General features: G+C 34.4%; 1 protein-coding gene across 4 annotated transcripts; it reads left to right on the top strand.

Moving 5' to 3' along the window:
• The first annotated feature begins 277 nt into the window (after positions 1–277).
• LOC140771427 (transcription factor HY5-like) lies at positions 278–5,359 on the top strand. Of its 4 annotated transcripts, XR_012106161.1 has the most exons (6): positions 279–512; positions 622–793; positions 1,498–1,654; positions 1,736–1,852; positions 4,891–5,183; positions 5,296–5,359. XR_012106161.1 is itself a non-coding variant. In XM_073112982.1 (5 exons), exons 1-4 carry the CDS (start codon positions 422–424, stop codon positions 1,805–1,807), a joined length of 492 nt encoding a protein of 163 aa, XP_072969083.1. In that variant the 5' UTR covers positions 278–421; the 3' UTR covers positions 1,808–1,815; positions 4,891–5,359. The 4 variants fall into 4 exon arrangements, 2 of the variants coding, with proteins under 2 accessions (XP_072969083.1, XP_072969082.1); XM_073112982.1 differs by having other exon boundaries at positions 278–512; positions 1,736–1,815; positions 4,891–5,359; XR_012106162.1 differs by having other exon boundaries at positions 1,736–3,450; positions 4,891–5,359.
• The last annotated feature ends 5,655 nt before the right edge of the window (positions 5,360–11,014 follow it).

Here is an 11,014-nt window from a genome sequence, read left to right as displayed (position 1 = left end):
AGTGTGGGATGTGATAATCTTCTATTCCTTTATCTTCTTGTGTCTATAAATTTTCTCTAAGTTAGATGTGGGGTATGATTGAATTTAATTTCTCAAATCTAAAAAGATAATATAGTAGGGAATATAATAGATATTCAATTGATTTAATTGTACTTCTAAACTATGTGGATATACAAAGATGCACATTCGGGTTAGAAGGCATTTTGGATGCGGGCGTACGAAGATCCGACCCGAATGCTTTCGAACAATACCAATGACTCTTCCTTCGCGCCAACGTGGTCTCCTCTTTCACCACTCTTCTCTCTCTCTCAATGGAGAGCGCCACGTTTCTCCGTTCCCCTCCAATCCCCTCTTCTTCACCATCCCGAAAACCCTAACCCTAATCCTATCCTTCTCTCACTCCACCTCACCCTCGCGTTCGATGTCGCTCGCTTACTCCTCCTCCTCCGCCGCCGCCACCTCTTCTTCTCCGATCAACCTCCGCCCTTCCCTTCCGGAGAATTCCAGGCCCGGTAATTCCCTTGATCCTCTCTCTCTCTCATCTATCTCTCTCCGGGTCATGGCTTGCATTCCTCGCGCTCCTCTAACTGAAAGTTCCCTCCTCTTTGCTTCGTGGAGTAGAGGACAGCGATGATGACTCGTTCACGGTCCCGGATGTGGAGTCGGGACCCACTCTCACCAGTTCCGGGAAGGCCGGGGCGGAGCACAGCAACAGCGGCAGGTCTGGGGCCGGGTCGTCGAAGAGCCGCCGGGGCCGGAACCCTGCCGACCGTGAGCACAGAAGGCTCAAGAGGTGCTCCTTCCGATTGTCGCTCTCTTTTTTACTACCATCTTTTTTTTGAAATTGAATATCGGGTAAACGTAGTATCTTTCAAGCATAAATAAGCAATGCAGCAAATTTACGGTAAAATTCTGTGACTTATAAAGATATAGAGAAATAGGGGAGAATCCTTTTCCTTTTATTGAGTTTTTCTTTTATTTATGCACCTTTTCTTTTCTTTTTTTTTAGCTTTGAATGTATTGTTTTTATGTTTTGTTAGCATGTCATTTGGAGAAATTGAAGAGTGAATAGACAACGATGGAAGTCGGGAGATTTTTTTTTTTTGTTGTTGAGAAAACCCAGAAACACTGGCTCAGTTTCATTAGGAAACCCCAAAATTAGATCTATCTGAGTTAGATTCACAGTAAATTATACAAGATTACATCAGACCAGAGTATAAGAGTATCAACCACCAAAACAAGACAGATCCAGTGAGGGAAATATCACCTCGATTAATACAAATCAGACACCACTAAAATACAGCTAGTGAGGAAACATCACTCACAATCAATATCACAACTAACAAAAGAAAAGTATCATCTCTTATTCATCAGCATCTATATTATCTTTCTTTTGGCTATAAACCTAGAGCTTTGCCATCTTCTGAGCCTACTACCCTTTTAGGCCTGTCTAACATATATATTTGTTGAATTTATTTTTGTTTAAAATAAATGCAGGTTGCTCAGAAATAGGGTTTCGGCTCAACAAGCAAGGGAAAGAAAGAAGGTTTATGTGAATGACATAGAATTCAGAGCCAAGGAGCTGCAGGATCAGAATTTGAAGTTAGAAGAGAAAATCTCAACGTTGATCAATGAGAATAGTATGCTTCGGAAGGTACATATGCCTGATGTTTCTTAAACATGTCCCTTCTAGCTTTAGTTTAACTCCTAATAGTATTTCGTTCTTCCATCGCAGGTCCTAATGAACACCAGGCCTAAAGTCAATGAAAGAATTGAGCCACAAAATGATCTTCCCGGAAAAAGCTAGCAAATAGAGTATTCCATGTTTAAACTTCTCGGGTCTTAATTAACGGTTAATATCCTTGCTTTATCTTTATCGTTTGTTGACCTTCTCGTCCTTAGGACTTTGTTCTAGGATGACTTATTTTGCTTTCTACTGGAATAGGGCATTTGATGCCTTTCATTAAAAAAAGAAAAGATCTGCACCCTTCTTGATATTCATAGCTTTACTTCATCTGAAACAATTTTAACTTTGGGCCTAACATAAAGAAATAATTGGTTTACATCCTTAACTATAGTTTGTTAGATAGTCAGACAAAGGGCATTAGCTCCATAAGTACCAGAGTTGGAGTAGATCTCCTCACAAATTTGACACTTCTAGGTTTGAAATTGACATGCAGAATACAATGAGCATTGGCAATTTCTTAATCAAAGGTTGTTAAAATTTAGACGACTGGGCCTCCAATTATTCATTTCATTAGATTGTGAGTTGTTATGAAACATCAAAGCTCATTACTGTTCGGTGCTTCAATTTGGAATTGTCTAATGGTATGGCCATTAATTTGGTTGGTACGTTGTGATTCTTTTTTCTCAAATTAATGTCTCATAAATTTTTGAAAGAAATCATTTGTTTTTAAGGTACATTTTCCTTAAAGAGCAAAATGTTTTATTTACCTGGTTTTTATGAATCTACTATCAGATCCTCTCACCATTCAACATTTTTCCACTGAATTTGGGGTCTGTGTAGAGTACAATCAAAGTCGATGGGAAGAATCTGTATGAAGATTAAGTTTCATTACTATCTGGCAAGAGAGGAACTTGCTTTCAGGCTTTGGTGGCCATATAAATCCTGAAATGTGTGTGCTGTTAATCACATTTGAAACACATGCCTAAATTTCCTTATATGAGAAAAGTAATTTCAAAGGTAGAAGATGCCCAGCCTGTTTCTCCCTCGTCCTTTTTGGATGGCAACCTATTTTTTGGATGGCAACCTATTTTTTCAAGAAATTTTGCGACAAAGTGTAACAAATCTGAAATAATATGGAAGAGTGATAGAGATCTTTGATTTCTTTGTGGAAATTGGTACAAAACTATAGTGGCCTTTTCGTCTTGTAATGAGCCAAAAGATAGAAGATAAAATAAAGTTTGAAAGAAAAAGATAAAATGATAAGTTAGGAATTTTTATAATTCAGGACATCAATTTCTTCTCTTAGATTCTGATGATTGAGGTTTTGCTGGAACATGTGTTGAACTATGAAACATGAAGTGATGGAAAGATGATGCAAGAATGTGCCCACCATTTCTTAGCCACTAACTGAAAACCTGCACGTATTGTGCCTGTAAAAAGATCTAGATGAGTAGAATAGGTCCAGGTGGCCTGGCTGCAATGATCTGCATATATTGGACCCTGTCCTGGCCTCATCATAGGGCAAACTTTTTGGTTAGGCATGCCTTGCCTATTTTATGCTTGTAAAGTTTCTATGGTGGAGCCTCAAATATTGGCCAACCTGGTTTACTTGAGGCCTAGAAGTTTCAGGCGAAATTGGTCTTGACAATTGAATACTCGAGCATGGGCCCAAATATTTTAGGTTGATTAGCTCGTCTCATCCCTATTCAATGACACTCATACCATTTGGTAGTGGACTACTTGGCAATTTTAAGAATCTCAAGGTGCCTACTCTTCCTTGCAATGTCGTAATCCTTGCTTTGTTGCTAGACTCTTTTTAAGTGCCTATGCTTTTTTCCCCCTTTTTGGATTAAAAAAAAAAGTACCTATGCTTTAATAACTATGCTCATTCACTCTTTTTCAATGGGCTTTATGTTATTCAGTGAGTAGTTATTAAAGTCAACTATAAGATATATGCTCTTTAATACTTTAGCTGATGCAAAGATTACTTTTGAAATGATTCACACAGTCATTTTCATGTTAGACATTGCTTCACTTAAAGAGAAAACCAGCTAGATCAGTTCTTTGTAGCTTGCGGAGTGCATGAGTATGGGTGTGCAACTGTGCATGTGCATCAACTTTTGACTCCTCAAATTTACATGGTGAACTAAACTTCACTTGCAAAGAGTTAGATTGAGGAGATGGGGTTAGCTTATGAATTGCATCTTTACAATAAGTACATGAAAGATTAGAGATTTTTCACATATTAGATAAGGTAGATCATATCAAATACTATGTATCTCTAATTTTGACTGGGAAGTGTTCAGTATTTTCAGAAGCAGCGTCTCTGTCTCTCTCTCTAAGCATGAGCTTAAACTGAACTTACTACTGCATGCCCTTTGGGTAGTTACTTCTTCGCTCACATCTTTTCCCCTTAAAACTTGCTGGCATTGCTTTGCTATTTGTGCTTGATGCGTGGCATGATGATCCACAGGAAACCTGTAGAGAGGTCTATTGGAACAATTTTTAGTTATTAACTTATTATATAAAAAACTTTTGGCTGAAATTATGAGTTGGGCGGCAAATGAATTACATAAGGTTAAAGAGTCCAGAACAATGAATTTCATAGTAAATAATCAGATCGCCATCTTTTTTCTTCTTAGACAAATCATTTTCTTTTGATATTTAGCACACAACTGACAAGCCTCAGGACACTTGCAGTGTAACTGTGTAAGCTTCCATTAAATTGCCCTTGCTTTTCTCCATCATCTCACATGAGCATGGACTGAAACTTTCGTTGTTTGCATAGATGAGAGCCTGAGAAATTCCTTATAATTTGGATCCGTTGGATAGTGATCAATTTTCTATAGCTTTAGCCTATATACTTGCTAATATATGGTCATTCAATATGCAGAAATTTAAATACATCGCGTTCCTTATTAATGATCCAAGACAGAAATTGATCTGTTGCAACTGATGTGATTTATGACCATCAATTCAAGGTCATAGTTGCTGCTTTGCAATATAGTATTTAGACAAATCTGATACTATTGAAGTTTTGAACTACATTGCTCTACTAGACCATTTTAATCTGAAATGGCTATGATGCAAAGATCTCATTGATCTCTTCTTTTATTCAGTAAATACTCATGTGATTGTAGATAATGTATTGTTTTTATCATGATTCTGAGACTAAGATTTTTTTTTTCCTTTCATATTGACAGGTGTAAGTGACATGAAAGGGCATTCGGTCCCCCACCTGCCATAATGCTAGTCAACAAATTATCGTGGTGTCTGTGCTCTGTGAGAACGACTTTGTGGTCCTTAATTGGATCCGTTTGATGTCAATCTCACTAGTTTACAATTCAGTAACGCTCAATGTTGGAACATGTTTACAGTTTACATTAAGTGTAAAGCTGAAAGACGCAAAAATTGGAATTATTCTGCATCGCTGAAAGCATCCGTCGTCGAAGCTACTCTCTGTGTCTCTCTTGTTTTCTTCTTCCTTGGATTTCTGGTAAAATTTGTACATGAGAGCCTATCAACTTTGCAGGGATTTGGGTGTCTTTGCTTCTTCTGCCATTCTTGTTAGGTCAATCCAGCTAACTGTCTGGTATCAATTGATGCAGGATTCTCATCTGCTATGCAGGATTGATAGAAACGTTCATAAATGGAGACTGTTCAGGCTTGAAATATTCTGCATTTGCTTTCAAATTTTGTGGGTCTGGTCTTCTTGTTTGTGTGATCCCTGTTAATTGTTATTCCGCCAAATAGGAAAACCTCTGCTTTCGATTAATACAAAAAGAATTTCCTTTTCTTTTTACTCAAAAAAAAAAAAAGAAAAAAAAGGAAGAAAAGTAAAGAAGAAGGAATTGTATGAATTCCTCTTTTTCGTAATCATCTCCCACCAGAATAATTGTCTTAGAATTAATTACACTTAGATTAGATCGCCTAAATCATTCATTCATTTTCATAATATATTCCCTCATTTATTTTTATTTTTTTGTTACACGTTGAATCTCAACATTTGACATCGTCTGAATGCTTCTTTAATTACTTATAAATTTGGTTCTTTCGTTGAGAAAATATAGCATGACTATCAAATGAACAACTTTAGACGCTTTGAGAGTTGTTTAATATACAAGTTGAGAGTGAGATGAGAAGAGGATATGATATACGTGCAGACAACGATAGTTTACAGAAACTGTAACTAAACCTTATTGAATAATATTTTCCTGAGGGTACTTTTCATTTCATATTCGGCTTTGTAACTATAAACTATCCAGCAAGATGATGTTCTTTTAACCGTGAGTTTGACCATTTTAGGTGTGCTCATCAAACTAGGTGACTCATAGTCCCTATGGATACCATATAAACATGCCTTGAAAACTCGACTCGCTTACTATGGGACATAGCAATTTTGTTTAACAAAAATCACTAACTATGTGAGCTTTTTTTAGCACTCTTAGCAATATATATATATATATATATATATATATATATATATATATTAGGTGTGTCCCTAAAATCTTTTGTAGAAAAAGTGGGTTATATTAAATAAATTGCTAACTCGGACAATAATTATTGCCTTGCATGGCATTTAAGTAGACTTCACTTAGTTTTAGAAATAAATTTTAGAGAATTTTATAAATCACATATTATATTTTATCTATCTTGTGATTCATATTTCGTCTTTGATGTTACAACTTGACCCATCGTTTTTTTTGCTATAATTCTTATTTAATATCCTAGGTTAAATTGGACCGTACTAACAAGAGAATTTTCTGTTATAAATATATAAAATAACTTATAAATATCTAAATTATTCCTACCATTTTCATCCTCTCTTTTTCTTCCGTTTTTCTCTTTTCAGTAACATCTAACAAATCAGCCTAACACTAATTAGATATTTATTAAAGAGATGTAGAGGAGGAGGATTTAATGGAGGTTGAGGAGTAGGACCAAAACCTCTAACTTCTCTAGTGAATCTTAATCTTAGGTCCAAGCAAGAATAGATAAAGGAAGAAGAAGAAGAGAAGGGCAACACCGAGAGGTGGTGGTTAGGAAAAACGAAAGAAAAATAGTGAAGTAATTCAGTCGACATTAGTTAGTCAAAATAATTTTAAGATATTAAATAAGAATTATAAAGAAAAAACGTGTCGAGTTACTAAATTCTTAGGGAGGGTGTGAATCATAAAATAGTTAAAATAATAAGACGTGATTTATAAAATTCTCTAAACTTTAAACTCACTTGAATCGATATAATATTTAGTAAGCAGGCTTAGAACAGTTAAAACCCTTTATAACCATTTAATGGTTGAAACTAAAGAGTGTCACACAAAAAGAAAAGAAAAAGAAGAAGAAGATTAGGCGTAAACGACAAGAAAGCCGAGTAGGTATCACTGTCGCCCTTCTCGAAAGCCGACAGCTTCATGCCGTACGGCGACGAAGCCGTGCTCTCGAAGGCTCCTCCCCGCCACGTGGCGGAAAGAGACGTGGGTACCCAGCAGAGCCGTCGTACGGCTTGTCTTCTGCCTAGTAGTCAGCGGCGGCGGATCGATCGAGGAGGATCTGGTCAAACTTGGGATGTAAACATACATACATACACGTACACCTAGCACTCCGCTTTCTTCGGCTCTCCCATCTCATGATGCCCAATTGGCTTTCATAACCATACGTGTCAAAAAAAATAAATAAAACTATAAATTTATTATTCAAATTTAAAATACGAAATTATGTATAATCCAGTCAAGTTATTTATCTAAAATATTTAAACTCTCTTAAAAATAATTTATTCAAGTTTTTGGAAAAAAAGAATTCCATATAAACCATCCAACAGCGACTTTAAAATTTTAAAAAAAAATAGAAAGGCTAGTTTGGTCAAAAAAAAAGAAGAAGAATTGCAAATTGAGATTGATACAACTAAAGTAATGGGTTAAATTGTTGAATAATGTCACAAAAAAGAAGAAGAAGAATTAGGAATTTTGTAAGCATGCATTGACTAGATGTACTTTGTTATCCTACTTGTGTGTAAGTGGTGCACATTTAATTTAGGTGTGATTTGGAACTTGTGAGGGGAATTATTAGTACTTAGTTTGGTAAGATAATCTTTTCGTACTGTTGGGAAAAAATAGCACATTTTGTCACAATTTCCATATGGTTGCAAGATAAATTTATGGGGGAAATGCTTGTCCAACAAAATTCATCGCTTATTTGCGACCATAAACTGTACTTATATATAGAATTACTTTATCCTTTTACATAGTTTTTTCTGTACTAAAGTAGTCTCTATACTTATAACTAAAGTGAAATTGTTAGATATTTTAGCTCACTTAAATAATGCCGCCCAATTACTAAGATACCATTTCATATTTGTTAGACAAATCAATTGTGATAATTTAAGCATTTTGGTAAGATGAGTTATGTTAATTTGGATGGAAATTCTAAGGTTTTACTTTAGTTATAAGTAATTGGATTGACTCCTTTATATAATTTTATAGTTCCTTATTAACTAGATAAGGGGCAAAAGAGAACGCATTGTGTATCACGTGTGAAAGAGTTCAATTTCATACTGAGAGAGAATGAAAAGTGTAAAAATTTAGGGCAAATTATAATTTACCTTTTGTGGTTTAGTATTATACTTTAAACTTAAATACTTAACTTCCCTATAATTAAATTATAACTATTAATTCTTTTTAGGGATAATTCCCTTTTCAACTTTGAACTGCCACTCTTTTGCATAATGATCCCCTAAACTAATTTCTGGTATACAATGATTAATTATAAAAAATACCTCACCTCACCCTTTTCGTTAGGTCTCTATTAACTATTTTTATCTATATATTACTATGTGATAGTAACATTTTAACAATATGACATATTTACTTCTTATATGTACGAGCAAACTATGTGCAACTTAAGAGAGAATTTTATATTGACCAAAATAGATGAGCAATTTAGTCGCTTCTCTTGTTCAATCTACGACATTAAAAGAATGAGGTATTTTTGATAGTTCATAAATTTTTATTATTGTAAAGGTAAATTATTATTAAAAATTTACTTAATTAAAAAATAGTTCAGTTCGATATCAATGACTAGTACATATCACTTTTTTGGACTCTCAATCCCAATCCAGAGTTTTGGAAATCTTAGTTTATATAGACTCTTGGCTCTCACCTAGTAGCTTAATCCTGTTAGTTGAATTATTTACATCAAACTTTGTTTCACTTAGATTGGGACTATCTTATCTCCCTAATAATTAGTATCAGAGTTATATGACCAGTAAAAGAGAGATCTAATATTTAACTCTAGCATAAGAGATTGATATGCAAGTGTGGTCACACTCAATAAAACAAAGGTCCTATTGCTAAGACAAGGAATGTGGGGTTCCTTAATTTTTCTATGCTATAGGATACCTTATCCATGAACAGAACAAATCCAACCACTCATTTGAACACACTACTAGGGTTTGCATGCATGCATGCATGCATGCATGCATAGCTTCTATCTTTGTGATAAGATCTTGAATTCTACCCCAATTTTTGTTCACAAGTATGTGTCCTCATACAGAGAGCATCTAAACTACTCAACCTCAAGGGTACCATTATTGATTGGGATTAGAGAGCAACTAATCCTCTTCCTCTCACATGCACTGTCTACCATTAGCTAGTGGTGGGTCTTGTTAATTAGTGCACAGATATATTCATTAAGGACTAGTGATAGTGATTAATTAATTTTCTCCCTTAATCTCCCACTAACAATTGTACAGCTCCTAATCTCATTGAGATCCTTCATAGGAATGCTGTTAATGGTCCTTAAAACACTTTATTGTTGTTAGTGGTGCATGTGAAGTTTGTACTTTAGGATGGAGGACATAGCCCTAATAAATGGGTGGTGAAAGGAGGGCATCTTATCTTGTGACTATTCCCTATATTTGGACTCATTGTTCCACTAAAATGACAAAAGACCCTACCTTGTGACCCTAAGAAGAAGATCAGGACAATTGGCATCTAAATCTTTTAAGAAGGGGGGGGATCAACATTTCCAACTTCACTTTGTCTCCTCCTCTTTCTGTTAGTTCTAACATCCTCATCATTCACTAGTCTATATATATATACACACACATATTTTATTTACTCATGATTTAATATAATAATCAAGTATCCAAATCTTCCATTGGACTTCAAAGATAATAATTATTTTCGGCATTTTTTTATAGATCCTAGGTGCAAAACCGTTGTGATATATAGATTAAACAACGAGCCCAAACTAATATATATGTAAAGAGAGAGAAATTTAACTAGCACTTTGATTTTGGTATTATAATCTTTATAAAGTTGAAAAGCTCAAGCTTGTAAGAAGTAAACTCTATTGTCATGTTTCTATTCCATACCAACCTTCTCCAAAACTTTATTGTATATGAAAGCTTGGCTTGTGCTTAAAAGTTTTCCATATTATAAATGTGCCTCCACTAACTAAGCTAGTGTAAAAGTTACTTTCCCCCTTTTAAGTGTGTTTTGTTTCCTTCTCTTTGTTTGGATTTGCTCCTTCTATATGGAATAGAAACACTACAGTAGTAGTAAGATAGAAAATTTTCATCTCTCTCTCTCTAAATATATATATAGTTAATATATTTCTCTTCATGTCAAACTAGAATTAAATAGAAAGATAGAAAAGAATAGCTAAAGGTTTCATTTAAACAAGAAAAACCAAGATGGATATTTTTATTATTGCATGTAACTAGATACTTCTCATCTATATCTTCCTAATCCATTGTGTTAAAATATAAAATATAAAGATGTTGCACTCCATCAAGCTTGCATAGTACCTGCAGATGTCTTTGAGTTTGAATTATACTATGCCCATCTATCATTTAAAATATAAATTTTATTTATTTATTTATTTATTTATTAATAACTTAAACTTTTACAGCAGTTGATAAATTAGCATATTGCACTCGAATAAAAATCGGACGGCTGATGATCACTAACATGCTTAACGACTATTTTCCTAAAAACAGATTTGTGTTTAATGCCCATTTATAACACTTGATTGTAATTTATTATCTAACGACAACATGAGCATATCTTATTATTGTGAAAAATATATGCACCTAATTAATCATGCCAGTCAAGTCTATCCTCCATTTATTGTTTTGAAAATAAAGTAACACTATTTTCCCTTCTAATTGGGTACCCACATTAGATTTAATAAATGCATTTCATGTAATGTGCTATCATATTAATTAATTAGGTCTATAAGAAATCAATATCTTGTATTTTATTTGACTACAATCCATGTCACCAAACAATCTCTGATATAGGTTTAATCTATGACGCTAGATATCCA

Source organism: Typha angustifolia, chromosome 11 (assembly GCF_048772165.1).
Source record: "Typha angustifolia cultivar Huaian chromosome 11, ASM4877216v1, whole genome shotgun sequence".
Taxonomy (NCBI): domain Eukaryota; kingdom Viridiplantae; phylum Streptophyta; class Magnoliopsida; order Poales; family Typhaceae; genus Typha; species Typha angustifolia.
The sequence above is the reverse complement of the archived record's forward strand: the minus strand, read 5'-3'. Positions and strand labels throughout refer to the sequence as shown.